The 16,423-nt window shown below is 36.2% G+C and overlaps 1 protein-coding gene and 1 long non-coding RNA gene across 5 annotated transcripts in view; one reads left to right on the top strand and one right to left on the bottom strand.

The window, feature by feature from the left end:
* The window catches only part of MYOM1 (myomesin 1), a 136,687-nt gene that overhangs the window by 39,540 nt on the left and 80,724 nt on the right, over positions 1–16,423 (bottom strand). For all 4 annotated transcript variants that reach the window (XM_077900166.1, XM_077900167.1, XM_077900165.1 and 1 more), the window contains 3 exons: positions 13,484–13,610; positions 10,705–10,889; positions 8,488–8,602 (listed from right to left, as the gene is read on the bottom strand). In XM_077900166.1, coding sequence (XP_077756292.1) covers positions 8,488–8,602; positions 10,705–10,889; positions 13,484–13,610 — 427 coding nt within the window. The remainder of the gene's footprint in view (positions 1–8,487; positions 8,603–10,704; positions 10,890–13,483; positions 13,611–16,423) is intronic.
* LOC144315508 (uncharacterized) lies at positions 14–14,360 on the top strand. Its single transcript, XR_013381224.1, has 4 exons — positions 14–136; positions 8,802–8,946; positions 11,538–11,688; positions 12,761–14,360. It is a non-coding gene; the product is annotated as an uncharacterized LOC144315508 (long non-coding RNA).

Here is a 16,423-nt window from a genome sequence, read left to right as displayed (position 1 = left end):
AGTTGAGAAGAATGTTTGTTCTGTTCCTTTTGGATGGAATGTTCTGCATATATCTATTAGGTCCCTCTAGTCTAATGTGTCATTTAAGGCTGATATTTCCTTATTAGTTTTCTGTTTGGATGATCTATCCATTGATGTAAGTGAGGTGTTAAAGTCCCCTAGTATTTTTGTATTGCTGTCAGTTCTGTCTTCAGGTCTGTTAATGTTTGCCTTATGTATCTAGATGCCCCTATGTTGGTTGCATATATATTTATAAATGTTATGTTTTCTTGTTGGATTGACCTTTTTATGATTGGATGCCCTTGTCTGTTATCACAGTCCTTTTTTTAAAGTCTATTTTGTCTGGTATGAGTATTGATACTACAGCTTTCTTTTTGTTTCCATTTGGATGGAATGTCTTTTCCCATCCCTTCACTTTCAGTCTGCGTATGTCTTAGATCTGAAGTGAGTCTCTTGTACACAGCATATAAATGGGTCTTGGTTTTTGTTTTTTTGTTTTTGGGGGGATTTTTTTTTTTTTTTTTTTTTGCCGTTCTGCCACTCTATATCTTTTGATTGGATGGTTTAGTCTATTTACATTTAAAGTAATTATTGATAGGTATATGCTTATTGCTATTTTGTTAATTGTTTTCTGGCTGTTTCTGAAGTTCCTCTCCATTCCTTTCTTTTTTTTTTCTCTCTCTTCCCTTGTAGTTTGGTGGATTTCTTTAGTCTTATGTTTAGGTTTCTTTCTCACTTTCTTTGTATGTTTACTGTAAGTTTTTACTTTGTAGTTACTGTGAAGTTCACATATATAACCTTGTATGTATATAACAGTATGTTTTGACTTGATAGCAACTTAAATTTGAACATATTTCAAAACTGTGCATTTTTCTCTCACCCACATATTTTTATTTTTGACGTTACATTTTACAATTTTTTATTTACATATCTCTTGGCTTATTGTGGTTTTTAATTAATTTTACTTTTTTTGTCTTTTAACTTTCATACTTGCTTTATAAGGGATGGATCCACTATCTTTACTATATATTTACCTTTTCCAGTGAGATTTTTACTTTCTTATATTTTCTTGTTATTAATTAGTGGCATTTCTTTTTGGTTTAGAGGAGCCTCTTTAACATTTCTTATAAGGCCAGTGTAGTGGTAATGAGCTCCTTTAAGTTTTGCTTATCTGGAAAACTCTTAATCTCTTCTTCAATTCTGAATGATAACATTGCTGGGTAGAAAATTCTTGGTTAGAAGTTTCTTCCTTTCAGCACTTTGCAATTTGCAGCAATATGAATGGAACTAGAGTGTATTATGCTAAGCAAAATAAGTCAGAGAAAGAAAAATATCATATGATTTCACTCATATATGGAATTTAAGAAAAAAACCAGATAAACATAGAGGAAGGGAAGGAAAAATAAGATAATATAAAAACAGAGAGAGACGTAAACCATAACAGACTTTAACTATAGAGAACAAAGTGAGGTTACTGGAGGGGAAGTAGGTAGGGTGATGGGCTAAATGGGTAATCGGCATTAAGGAGGGTACTTGTTGGGATGAGCACTGGGTATCATATGTAAGTGATGGATCACTAAATTCTACTCCTGAAATCAACACTACACTATATGTTAGGTAACTTGAATTTTAATTAAAAAATTATGCATACATAATTGTGGTGATAGTGAGTGCTATTGGTTAATTTATATAAGTAAAAGGAAAAATTAAAAATAAACTATATTTGGCACTTAATGTTGAAAAATCAAATAGTTGCTAAGACTTGTATTTTTTTTTTTTTTTTTTTTCTAAGACTTGTATTTGATTGGATTTTCATTTTTCAAAAAGTTGCACTGGTGTTTGATTATCAATAATAGGATTAAAGTCTAAAAGGGCTGGGATTTTTGTCTTCCATATTTTCTCTATATATTTACATGTGCAAGAGACTGGATTGAAAAAACAGATTTAAAAGAAAAATGTCAGTTTAGAATGGCAACGTTTACCTTATTTGAACTTGTCTTATTAAAGCTTAAGTATAACCAATATTTTGATAAACAGATGAGATGAAATAATAGTACTAACAAGAAAATATTCTAGTCATAGTGGATTCCAGAGCTTGATCTCTTTCATGTCGAATCAGTAACGTGTCAACTGGCTCAAGGAATCACTCTAGAAGTAATAATAATTTCCAGCTTTTGAAAAATCAAATTCACTGAAAATATTTCATAAACTAGTTATGTTATAAGCCTATTTCCTGAGCTCCATAGCAATTCTCATTAGAACACAGTGTTTAGTCAAAGTAACACTGCAAGGAAATGTGAAAATATAATTGTATAAACAAAAAACAAGGTTATTGTCTTAAAATGATCAATGCAACAATTTGTAGCTTGTTCTTATTTGTCACATTATGATACTGATACTATCCAATCTTTCAATGCTTTTCGAATTCAAAGCTTGCCATTACTATATAGTTTTAATTAATTTGTTAACATAGTTCTTTGAATAAAGATATTTATAAAGAGTGACTTAGTAAGCCAAGTATTTTTCAATCATACTATAATGGGAAATTGAATTGAGATGGCCTTTGGAAAAAAGGTAGACTCCTCCTATGTTCTGGGTTTACAGAGAAAATAGCATTTGTAGAAACTACTTTAAAGAAATGATATGGGACAACAAAGAATAAATATGAGGAGTTTAAAACAAAAAGACATCTTTTGGAAAATTTAAAAGCAGATAAAACAACTTAAAAATGAGCTCAGAGTTTCTTGTATCTGAAAAGGAAGGACATGTTGGCTTGTAAATTCCTTTTTGTATGATGAAGGAAGTAACTGTGTCCAACTGGAAGGGCTAACTTTTCCACATATTAAAATCTAAGAGGAAGTTCAATAGTGGAATTCCTTGAGTAAAGGAGTTCTTAAAATATAATGGGCAAAAAATTCTATAGCAATTTTTAAAAAGATATAGGATATTCAAAAAAAAAGATATAGGATATTCAAATGGATGGTTCTTTTCATAAATACTCTAGAAAAAAACAAGAGCAAATATAATGCCAGCATTTCTTTTTCTTTGTTCTTTTTGTCTTGTTTCAAGTTTTTATTTAAATTCTAGTTAGTTAACATAATGCCAGCATTTCTCATGGGCCCCAAGCTAATCCATTGAACAATGCCTGTGTAGATGGACTTGGTGCAGTGTCAGAGTTAAGAAAGGTATAGTTACAACATCCCGAAATTTTCTTTTTGGAATGTCTCATGCCTAATTGAGTTCTTGCCAAGCACTGACCTACTGTAACATCATGGTTGAACTCATAAATGTTGGAAGAGCCACACTCTCTAAAGTTGACTAATATATGATCAAAATGGTTCAGATGCTTACCTGGCAGGCAGTAAATTTGATATTCTGCTGTCAAAGTAAAGCCTTACCCTATGGATAGTCTTTTTTTTTTTAATTTTTTTTTAATTTTTATTTATTTATGATAGTTACAGAGAGAGAGAGAGGCAGAGACACAGGCAGAGGGAGAAGCAGGCTCCATGCACCGGGAGCCCGATGTGGGATTCGATCCCGGGTCTCCAGGATCGTGCCCTGGGCCAAAGGCAGGTGCCAAACCGCTGCGCCACCCAGGGATCCCCTTATGGATAGTCTTATCTGGATGAAAAGCCATCCCACTTTCCCACAGTTAGGTTGGAAAAGTGGACCATAATCTGTTAGGACTTAGATTTAATAAAAAATGACCTTCGAATCTGCTCGAGAACATGAAGGAACATGAAGAATTCAGTTAAGAACACAGGAGATTTGGCAATAGAAAATGAAAGTGATTATTTTGGTCGAAAAAGGATTTAAGAAGAGTTGTCTTGAGTCTGCTGCCTCAACCCTACCCTACACAAATCCTTACTATGGACACAAGGGGATACCAGATTGTATAGAATGGCATTTTAATGGTCCCTTTGGGCTTGCCACCACATCCAATATATGAACGAGTTAAGGTGCAGCTCAGGACTAAAACGAATGATTTGGAAAGTAGCTGTCCCTTCACTCCAAAAAATGATTTGAAGAAAAATAAAATTTAAAAGCTGAAGTGAAATCACAGTAAACTGTTCATATTCCTACATATTTCATAATATGATAAGCAAATTTTTTTTCATATAGTCTTTCACATCAGCATTAATAGATCATTTTTACAAGCTTTAACTATTTGTCCTTTTTCATGGTGTGTGTGTGTGTGTGTGTGTGTGTGTGTGTGGTATTTAAAAAAACTGGAAAAAATAATAAACTGGAGAGTGGGGTAGAATTGAATTAATATAATCAGCCACATGTGATACTTAACTCTCCTATGTTTAAGATCAAAACTGCTGGCTGACTTATCACTTTGGTACCCACATTGTGGCCCCCATTACAAAATGTCTAGGCTTAAGCTGACGCTCTGTGGCTATAAAACAGTCATACTCACTGGCCAAAACATGGTAGTCATTCATTATTTTTCTCCTTTAATAAATGACTACTGTGTACCAAGTACCACATACAGGGAGAAAAGATAAACAGCTCCTGTTTTAAAGGAGCCCACAGTGTGAAGCAAAGTTCACAACTCTGATTTCATACTAGAATTACCCAAGTGGCTAAACAAACAAAAATGAACCTATGCCCAGGCTCAGTCCCAGAGATTCTGATATAAATGATGTACAGTAAAGTCTGGAATGGCGTCAGTACTTTTAAAAAGTCCCTGGCATGATTCTCATGTACAGCAAAGGTTGAGAACTACTGTTTTAATGAGTGAAAGAGAATAATTAATAAACAAATGCAAGGGAACTTTTCTAAATGAAGCCAGCTGAGCTTAAGAGTCAGCCTGACTTCCTGCTCAAGAATCGTTGAAGACTCCACCTCTAGGTGACGAGCAAATCTTTGCATCCTCAGTGCTCCCAGGTTCTGTGACCAACCAGTTTTCAGAAACCTGAATTGGTTAGGAGGTTGTCAACTCAATCCCAGCTCATCATTCCTTTTAGTGTTGTGTTCTCCTAACCTGCCTTGCTCCTGGTGACCAAGCCCTAACTTCTGGTCACCCAGCTCCTGCTTGAGACTCTGTATTGTGTTTGGACCCTCCTGTCCATCACTTGAATTTTCCTGCCTGCTGCTGAGTCTCTGGTAAGAATACCTGCAGCCTGTCAACACCTAGTCATTTCTTGCCCTCTAGATCACCTGCCACACCTTAGCAGGTCTCTCTTTTACCTCCCATCTGATCTGGCTCACCTTTCTCCACTTCCACCTCCACCCCAGGCTTGATGCAATCAACACAGATACTATTCTAAAAATATCAAATATCAAGAATAGAATTACCTTTTATTTACCAACAATTCTATACTAGATATTTTTCAGCTTATTCTTCATATGGGCTTTTTTTTCTTTTTCTTTTTCTTTTTTTTTTTTTTTTTTAGCTTAATAGAAGCATGATACACAAGTCCATTTTTCTGGTTCCTCATTGGCAAAACAATTCAACTTTCTGGCAGTGGCTGAGTTACATCTGCTAGCATATTCACTGACTTCAGTGGGAGACCAGTGATCCTCCCAACCCTGGTGGATTAAGTTAACTTTCAGCTCCAATTCAAATTACACTTGTGATTTCTTGTTAGAACTATTTGAGGTTTGCTGTTACACGATGAGCTTTATTTTCTGAAATTTTAATAATATATTCCAAAAGAAGTTGTTCTTCTGCAATAGCAATCCAAATTTAACATCCTAAATCTTAAAATTGATAACATGCTTCCCCATCCTTGCCCTATTCATTCTAACATAAAATAAATATCTGGGTAAAAGTAAAATATTGGTATTTAACAAAATTATTATATAGACAACTTTACAATATATATATAAGTTCTTTTGGGACTTACGAAACCCCAGTTTATAGACTATTCAAGTATAAGAAATATTTGATGAATATCCATCATAGCTCTCATCATACACCATGTTGTAAACTCTGAGTTTTCCACCTAGATTGTAAGCCTGGTATACAGTAGTATCACGAGCCTCTGCTCCTGTTGCCCATGCATATTATACAGACATATCGTAGCTGCTTAAGGAATGTATGTCCCAAGAATAAATGTGCATTGCATATATGAATGAATCCACATGTCTCCTGGGTTTCAGTGCTCCTTCATGGTGAAGCACTTTGACTTTGTGCATCCTAGGATTCTTTTCCAGGCTGTGAGCCAAAGGCTTAATCTGGTGCTGTTTAGCGGATCAGTGTCTGCAGCTGTTCTTTGTAGTTCTATTCTGGGAATAAAATGGCCACAAAAAATGACTTCCAAATCAGTGAAACAAAACTCTTCACCCATGTGCTAATCAGAAGATCATTTTCTGGTGGTAAAACTTCCATAGTGACACTTTTATTAATGTCATGCCTGGCTACCTGCCACTCTGAGGCTATTGATGAGAAGATAAGAGATCAATTTAACCTTTTTCAGTTAATCAGATTTGGAATCTACTGCCTCAAGGGTGCTTTTAACTTATCAATGATTAGGTTAAGAGTTTATCTCTATGGTAACCCAGATGTTGTTCTTACAAGAGTCTGCAGTTTGATCCTTTTGCATGTCCATTTCTTCCTATTTCCTTATAATTGGCAACTTCAGAGTCTGATTCCTATAGGAACATATATCATGGTGTCTTCATGTGTTGCCTTTTACCTGGCATATATGTTCCTAGCGTTCTCCTGTTTTCTCATGAAATTTTGCAGGAGGTACTTATATGAGGTGTAGCACTTTGTCCAGACAACTTCCACACTTGTGTGTAAGGTTATTTTTCACACCCAGGTCTTAGAGGGTACTTATGAATAGTGTAAAGTAGGTTATGAAGTAAAAGGATGAGAAGGGTGGATATTTACTAAAAGAATATTTTTGATAAACTTTTCAAGTAATATTCAGTGAAAGCAAAGGTTTTTACATTTACTTTCTTTCCTTATCATAAAAATAAATATCACATTATATATCTACTCTTTATTTTAATCTAAAAATCAGGGTGTGTTGAAGTGAATGTGCTTGGACTAGAATGAAGGCTAACTTGAAATAAGTGGTTAATACATTTTTATCCTCTCTCATTTCCAATGCTTTTTTTTAAAATTTTTATTTATTTATGATAGTCACACACACAGAGAGAGAGAGAGAGAGAGGCAGAGACATAGGCAGAGGGAGAAGCAGGCTCCATGCACCGGGAGCCCGAGTGGGATTCGATCCCGGGTCTCCAGGATCACGCCCTGGGCCAAAGGCAGGCGCCAAACCGCTGCGCCACCCAGGGATCCCTCCAATGCTTTTTTTAAAGTTATTTTTTATTGATTTATAATTGGCACAATATTATGTTAATTTTATGTGTACCAGGTAGTGTTTCAATATTTTTATACCTTATGAGTGACCACCTTGATAGGCCTACTTAACCATCTACAAGGTATACAAAATTATTGCCTATGCTGTACATTACAGTGCTTTTTTCTTAACTTCTATGAATTGAAATATATACTAACTTGGAATAGCACTAGAGATTAAATGACAAAACAAATAATTATTAGGTAATAATCTGAAACTATTTGCACAATGAACACTGTAAACTTTGCTCACATAATAAAGGGGAAAGACTGTCTTCCCTAGTCCAATCATGGCACCTTTTAAAACTGGGAAGTGAAAGATCCTTCCACTCCACAGATCATCCAGTTAAAACTGCTATTAGTTTTACCTCAGGGGTCAACAAACTATGGCCTGCAGGCTAAGTTTGGCTCATTGCCTCTTTTTGTATGGCCTACAAGCTAAGAATGGTTTTTGAATTTTGAAACAATTGAAAAAAAATAAAAAGAAAATATTTCAAGGCATGTGAAAATTACTTAAAATTTAAGTTTCATAATACATTCAATATATAATGTATATAACTGGCACAATAAAGTTTTATTAGAACACAGCCATGCTCACAAGTTTATATATTATTTATGGCTGCTTTTATGCCATGGAAGAGTTGAGTATTGTGACAGAGATCATATGGCCAAGAGCCAAAAATATTTACTATCTGGTTCTTCACAGAAAACATTCGCTGACCCCTAGAGCTTAATAGCTACAATTATATGAATTCTGCTTTTGTTTAAGAATCGTGCTTGTTCACTGGGCTGTCCAGCTTCTACAACTGGGAAAATATTCTTGTAGGACTTAATGGCCACAGTATAATAATGGGAATAATGCCCCAGGAAAGTATGCTTGAAATAGTTCAGAAAGCATCATTTGATCAAGACCTTCCCTGTTTTTAGATATAGATCAGAATAGCTCTGGATCACTTCAAATCTGGTTTACTCCTGTTTTAAGAGCACCCGTGATGCAATAAATGACTCATGTCCGCAGGCCAAATTTACCAACTATTCAGATAGCATAAACGGATAATTTTGAAAATTAGGAAAAAACATAGAAAGTAAGATTGAATGTTGCTTTGGTATGTTACACAGATGAGATTAACTTTTTCATTAAAGTTTTACGTTTTCACGTAAAAGCCCACCTGGACGAGTTTCTGCCACAACAGGCCCAGCGAGGTCCGATGGCTTGCCGACACCCGCCTGGTTTATGGCTCGGACACGGAGCACGTAGCTAACGCCCTCCTGGAGGCCTTGTACCTGGAAGAAGCAGGAACAGAAATGATGGGTGTTCTGTGTCCTTTAAACACAAGTGGTTTTCCTTTGTATGAACTACTTCATTGTAGAGCTCAAATTCTCCCGTTTGTGGAACTGTCTCCCACCCTCACTTAAGTTTACCAGATTAAACTTTCTTTCAGATTAAACCTTTTAATATGTACATTTTTTTTCTCCATTTCAGGCTTGAAATTTTTCTGGATATAAGATACCTGGAAGAGTGAATCTATATCACAGTGGGTATGAAGATTACAGGACATCTCTACTGTATGCCTATATTGTTTGAATTTTTCATCATGAGCATGTGTCGGTTTTATAATCAGAAGTCAGTAAGTCTACTTTCACTTTAAAAAGTGTAGACAAGGGAAGCCTGGGTGGCTCAGCGGTTGAGCATCTGCCTTTGGCCCAGGGCGTGATCCTGGAGTACCAGGATCGAGCCCCATGTCGGGCTCCCTGCATGGAGCCTGCTTCTCCCTCCTCCTGTGTCTCTGCCCCTCTCTCTCTCTCTCTGTGTCTCTCATGAATAAATAAATAAGAATCTTTAAAAAAAAAAAAAAAAGTGTAGACAAACTCTAAAATAATTTCTTTATGGAAAATTCACCTCCCAGTTTGTGAGGTACATTTAACCTCAGTGTCAATCTCTCTCTCTCTCTGTCTCTCTCTGTCTTTGCCTTTCTTCTTTTTCTTTTTTCAAATGAGTGACCTTAACCATTCTTTGATATGTTTAAATTCTATTCCTTTTTCTTCCCGCCCATCTTTTCTGGGCTTCTCATCCTTGTATTGTTTAACCTGAGTCAAGTCCAATGTCAGCTCTTGGGATCCTGTGCTGTGGCAAATTGAAAATTTGGAAACTATTCTGGGAATAATTACACACCACCAATAAACAGGATGTATCTGACTTTTATTTTACACTGTCCTTTGGGGGTTTCTTTGAATCTAGAGGCCTCCTGACTCATTTGGACTACCCAACCCAACAGCATGCTAAGTTCCTGACCTTCCTTCATCTTTTTCTCTTCCCCATGAAATGTGACCTTTCTTACCTCCTCAAGGTTTTGTCAGGGAGGTCATTAGCATATCCTGAGAGTTAATGGCATGTTTAACGGTCATCTCTCTTAGAGGACATATTTATATTTTTTTATGGGGACAGTAAATACCTCATCTCTGGAGAGTGGCTGACAGATGGTATGGACTTTAGTCCACAGTGGCAGGTCAATGGAAGATAACTTTTATAGCAGGCATACCCTGAGTATCTTCTAAGTCTCACCTGTCTAGGCAATGGCTTATTCTGCCAACAGATAGAGCTGCAAAATAAATGCACTGTGCTGCTTTCTGAATAATTGTGGTGAAGCCACACTTTATTCTAAGTAATAAGAGTCAGAATCATATTCCCCACACTTTCTGAAGCCCTGGTGTGGATTAAGGGTCTCTTGGTGTCACTGGTGACATAGGGAAAAACATTCTTTTGAGATACCCATTTGTTACAATTGAGATTCAGTGGCTTTAGCAGAATAATCTTTGGTAGATAATTATGGAATTTGTTCAACTAGAACACTAAAGGAATCTGGAAGGCAAAGACGTAGATAAGAGTAAGGATTAGGTCAAGAGTTGAGTGAACGCATTCCACTTTCCTCTGAGCTCATGTGAGCACAAGCAGGAGGGAGTCCGTGACTCAAAGGAATCAGCAGGTAAAGCCTTGCTGGCATGAATGCTATGAAAACAACACCCTTAAATAAAAAAACTCAAAAAAAAAAATCAGAGGTAGAAATGAGAAAGTCACCTTTCTAAGATTGTAATAAAAATGTAAGGTGGGTAAGTAGAGGCAAGGAGGGAAAAAAGAGAGAGGAGGGAGCTTGTGGATGTTTTGCAAAGCTAGGCTCTGGGATTCAGGTTAAATAGAACCAAATGGCTTTAAGCATCAGGAACTTCCCCCAACCCCAACTGCTGCCAAATGGGATCTTAGCAGGAGCCCAATGTAAGAAATATATCAAAGCAGAAATGTTGTGTTTTATCTAATTTTAAAGTTATTATCATTAGGGGAACATTTGTCTTTCTAAAAAAGGTTTATCCAAATCTGAACACCCTCTTACCCTCAGGTACGTGTTTTTAATAGCTGCCTTGTTGAGTCCTCGCCATTGGTCATCTTTGGCATTGGCCTCTTTCAAGTCCACAAAGTACCCAGTGACCGGAGTCCTTCCAGAATGGACTGGAGGCTTCCACTGCAGAACCAGGGAGGTTTTCCTAACCTCACTATATTTGACATTGTGTGGGGGTCCTGAGAAAGAGAGAGAGAGACCAATGTATAAAAATTGTAACATAGATGAGAAAATTCAAATACATATAAATCTAGAACCACATTTGAAGTCTTAAAGCTGAATCCAGTGTTATTTTGTGAAGTCTATCAATCCTATAAAAATAGGTATTTTGTGGTCATTTTGTATCAAGTTTCCTCAATGGCTCTACATCAACCTACTAAGTCCCTATTTGGGCAGCAGGTAGTTAGAGCCAATTCAAGGTGGCCCCCAGAGGCTGGATGATAACTTGCCTTCAGGGTGTCCTTGGGCTTGTGGTCCTCATCTTTTATCAGAAGAGTTTAATGTGGTTGCAAATTCAGTTTAAGATTACTTTTAGATGGCAATCTGAAAATTTCCCTAAATCTCAAATCAGGATGAAAAAAGCAACTCTCTTTGATGGCATATGAATATAGACAGTAATTTTTTTTTACAAGAAAAAGTAATATATTACAAAATAGTTCCCTTTTAGAGGGAAATCTTTCCCATAGGGCATATATTCCATGTAGGAGCAAAAGCAAACTACAATTACAGTTTACAAAGAACTTTCATGAAAAGATACAATTAATCCCATAGGCCCCAGCTAAACACTGCTAGGTACTTTATATTTATTTGTCTCATTCATCCTTAAGACAACAGAAAGCTCAGAGAAGCCAAGTAACTTGATCAACCTGTTCAGGAAGAAAGCCAAATGTTCTCCTTGTCCATGTGCTGTTTGCAGTCTTGGGAGAATCCAAACTACTAAGTGATATCCCACATCTTTCCATGACCACCAGCTGCTATGTAAGTATATATATATATATATATATTTATTTTCTTTCTTCCTATTTTTTTTTTCTTTTAAATAACTGATTTCTAACCAACCAATCAAAATCACCTAAACTGACTCATAGCTACAAACACAGACTCTACCATGCTATGCTTTGGCATTTTGCAATTGATAGCTCAATATTTGTGGGGCCCTATATCTTGGCTTAACGATCACGGATATGTGTCATCCTTGCCTTCCACCAAGGTTTAAATAATATGGTAACAGATTTAAAAAATAACCAATACCTTATAATAGTGTGTCATGTTCTGTTTTGCAAAGGGCTTCTAAATAATTTTCTTGTGCCATCCTCAGAACCCAGTGAGGCATCCAAAAAGGTAGCACTCATCCTGCAACCTCTTTTGCTAACTATATCTCTCAATCAAAACATTTTCCACAGGCCTGCTCAGAATTTCTGAGTTTCTAGTCACTTATATTTTAATTTTATTCAGGAATTGTAAGAATTTAAAAATGGGTCCACTTTTGTGTAGGTGACAGAAAGAGCTTAAGAAATATTTACTGGCTTAAGGAGGTGCGAGAAAAGGCTGCATGTTTGCCTCTTATATTTATTAAAGTTGAGTGAGTGTTTGAACTTCTCTTAGGTTTCTCTTGTAATCTTTTTATTCAAATTTGATAGAGAAGTGATGCAAATATAAGCTAAGCAAAGGCAAAACTGATGGTTCTTCAAGGGCACTAGGGCTTCACATAGAGGAAGAGGGTGGTATCAAGGACATGGCTGGATCCACCCAGTATGCTCCAGGTGGCCTTGTGTTCTAATGTGGTCGATACTGGTGTTATACATATCCTGCATATTAAGCCCAAGTGGGAGAATCTAGTCATCCTGTGGCACTCATTGGGTCTGTGAAGTTGGTACTGTTGGAAGCAAAATGAAATCACCCACTAAATACATTAACGTGGCTAGTTTGAAATTTAATGGCTTGGTAAATTTGTTTGTATTCAATTTTTTAATTTGTTCAGTGTTGTAGCTGTGTTTTAAAAGGCACAGGTAACTGTTTCTGCCTTCTCCCCATTTTCTTCCCTGTTCAGCCAACCACCCACTATGGCAACCTCCATAAGAGAATATTTCCAGCCAGGTTCCAGGAACTTTGTTGTGATGCAGAGTTGAGACAAAAGTGGAGAGAGAACAAAATGACTGGAGAAGTAAGTGGAGAGAGTTAAGTGAAGAAAGTCCAGAACTTAAGTCCCAGGCAGGCATGTTAAGTCCACCTACATAATATCATAAAGAGCTAGAAGCAAGGGAGGAAAGAGACAAGGAAGAGGAGTCACATTGGCTGAGCTTGGAGGGAGAGATTTCTGGAGATTGATAAGTGAAAGGTTCCAGGGCAATATGGAAGAATACATGAGAATTAGGAAGTACAGGAAGAAATTTTTGAGGTATTTTGTTGTGGGATACAAGTTGGATGCCCTTCGATGGTCTTTAAGCAACACAAAAAAATATCAGAATTCCTTTTAAATGATAATGTAGAACTCAGATTGTGTGCTTCTGTTAATCCTATTCCAAGCAGAAAGATATAACTCTGAGGACTCTAGGATGTATTTGGAATATAAGCACATGAAATTATAGTCAGTTTTATATTAGTGCCTATTATTTGATAGGATTACAGAAATATTTCAGGTAAACATAAGGGGCCAAGAGAACTCTTTTCCCTTAGAAACTGTCTATGTAGCACTTAAATTTACTTCCCAGCAGTAGGTTCTTTTGGAAGATACCTCAAGCTTGAGTGCTGAGAAATGGTTTTCATGGTTTACCTGGAACAGCAATGGTCCACTCTTCACATTTGAAGCATTCACTTACTGCTGAGGGTACTCCCAACCCAGCGATGTTCATGGCCGCCACTTGAAACTGATACACCATGTTTTCCTTCAAGTTGCTAATCTGCAACATGACAATATCACAGAGTGGATGATGATTCAGGTTTGTTTTTTCAATTGTTCAATATTTTATTTACTTACCTCTTGTGTTGGACACACCCTGAAGTGACCCCCAATGAATCATACCCTTTTGTAATCTACTCCCCCTGGGTGTGAGTAAAATCTGTGACCTGGTTCCAACCAACAGAATATGGGAAAGGTATTGGAATATCAGTCCTGTGATTGTTGTTCCATCATATAGAAAAGGAGGAGGGATATTACAGATATAATTAAAGTCCCTAATCAGTACATTTTTGAGTTCATCAAAAGGGAGATTATCCTGGGTAGGTCTGAATTAATCAGATGAAAACTCTCAAAATGGGGTTTGGCACTTTCATGAAGAAAACACTGTCCTGATGGCATTCAAGAGGCAAATGCCATGTTGCGAACTGCCTAGCCACTCACATTTGGAGAAGAGCAGCCTCTAGGAGTAGAGGGCCCCAGACTTACAGCTGGAAGAACTGAATTCTGCCAGTGACTGAATAAGTTTGGAAGAGGAACTCAACTCCAGATGAGAATGAGCCCTGCTGACACCTAGAATAAAACGTTGTGAGACCTCAAGCAGAAGACTCATCTAAGACATGCTTAGACTCCTGACTTACAGACACTGTGATATAACAAATAGGGGTTGTTTTAAGTCACAAAGTTTGTGGTAATTTGCTAAGCAGAAATAGAAAATTTATGCTTGTACAGATGAAAATTAAATGAATTCTAAGCTAGGAATAAAAATATTCAAAATCTTTCATTTTTCTGCTCCTTACTGAATGACTTAATGACTTTTCTATATCCCTCATAGGAAATTTGGCTGTAGTAAATATATGTGATAAAATAATGAATGTGAAAATATTTGCACAGTATAAATGATGGAATATATTAGTGTGAAAAAAATCCATGGACTATAAACAATCCTTTGAGAATTAAAAATGCTTAATAAGTGAGGGCATTTAGGTAGCTCAGTTAGTTAAACATCCGACTCTTGATTTCAGCCCAGGTCATGATCAGGCTCTGTGCTCAGAGAAGTCGGCTTGCTCTTCTTCTTCTGTCCCTCCCCCCACTCATGCTCTCTCTCTGTCTCTAATAAATAAATAAAATCCTTTAAAAATGCTTAATAAATGAAGGCATCGATAGAACCAGTTGGGTTAATAAAACTTACCCATTATATGACTTAAGACAAGCAAAACAAATATATATCTATGATCCTGATTTGATCAAGTAGAATATAATGGCTATATGTTATGGGTAACAGAATAATACAAACTCCCTTTTTGATTCACACACACACATACAAACACATTTCCTTTAAGAAGGAAAGATCTTTTTAATTAGTAGGAAACCATCATGTAGATAACTTGGATCTAAAAGTACTTTATTCAGGTACCAGAGCTGTTTTGGGGTTCCATTAGGGTGACCAACAATTCCAGTTTTCTTGGGACTGTGGGGTTTCTAAGGATGTAGGCAGTATAGTGCTGAAACTAAGAGAATCCTAGGCAAACAGAGAAAGTTGGTCATTTAGGCTTAGGTGAAATATTGTAGCATGGGACTTCTATTTCTGGCAATGGTGAACCAGGCTATAGAGATTAATCATCTTGCTAAAAAATTAAAAATACTAGACAAAAATATCTTTAAAAAATCTTTTCAAAAGCATCAAATTAGTGTCGAGACATTATAGAATTATAAGAACAGAATAATGGGAAATAGGGAACAAAAAAGAGATAAGTGGAATCTATATAGAAGTGGCTTTTACCTTTGGGATAGCTGCCAAAAAAGAAAAGTTTGACCTTTGGTTTTTATTATCTCAAAAGCAGAGGAACTCTGAAATCAAAGCCTAGAGCCAACCTAAGAAGGGTAATAAAAGGGAACCCTCTACAATTAAGATGGAGTCCTTAAGGGCTTTACTCTTTGGGAGTAAAGTTGAAATAGAAATAAACCTGTCTTCATACAGTATAAATTTACACTGCTTGATTGTCCCCAAAATTAAAGGCTTGTATTTGATTTAAGAAAAAAAAACTCAACAAGTGGTATCCCCAGGTACCTTGCAGAAGCAAATACAAATCATTAACAGAGAAAAATGTCTTCATCCTGAACCTCAAATTATTCATGCAAATAATATTTTAGTGAAAATGAGCAGCACATAATCAAGGATAACCAAGCATAGAAAACAAGATACTATGAACAAGATACTACAAAACCAATGAAAACAGATACATACCTGCAAATATATTAGATGATAGAATCATCATAGATTAGAAAAACAGCTATGCTTACTATGTTTTAAACATAAAATACAAATTTAAAACATCCGTGGGACTACTCCTGAAACTAATGTTACACTATATGTTAACTAACTAGAATTTAATTTAAAACTTGAAACATTAAAAACAGTATCTGCAGGAGAGCCAGCAAACTATAAAATATTTTGTAAAATGTGACCTAAAAAGGAAAAAATACAATAATAGAAAAATAATGGATGAGTTTAACAGAAAATCAGATGCAAAAGAAGAGAAAATATGTAAACTAATAGAAAGTTATAAGAAATCACACAGACCACAGTGCAGAAAGATACAAAGATGGAAAAGAGAGAAGAGTGATTAATAGACATGGAAGATAGAATGAGAATGTCAAATACATGTTAAATAGAGTTTCAAGAGGAGAGAGGAGAGAATGGGGCAGCAACAATATTTTAGGAGATAAATGGCTTAGAATTTTCCAGAAAGATCTTCTTGAAAAATCCAACCCACAGATTGAAAATACTCCTCATGCCAAAATCCTAGGCAGAGA

The sequence above is a fragment of the Canis aureus genome, chromosome 6, assembly GCF_053574225.1.
Source record: "Canis aureus isolate CA01 chromosome 6, VMU_Caureus_v.1.0, whole genome shotgun sequence".
In the NCBI taxonomy this organism is placed as follows: Eukaryota; Metazoa; Chordata; class Mammalia; order Carnivora; family Canidae; genus Canis; species Canis aureus.
The sequence above is the reverse complement of the archived record's forward strand: the minus strand, read 5'-3'. Positions and strand labels throughout refer to the sequence as shown.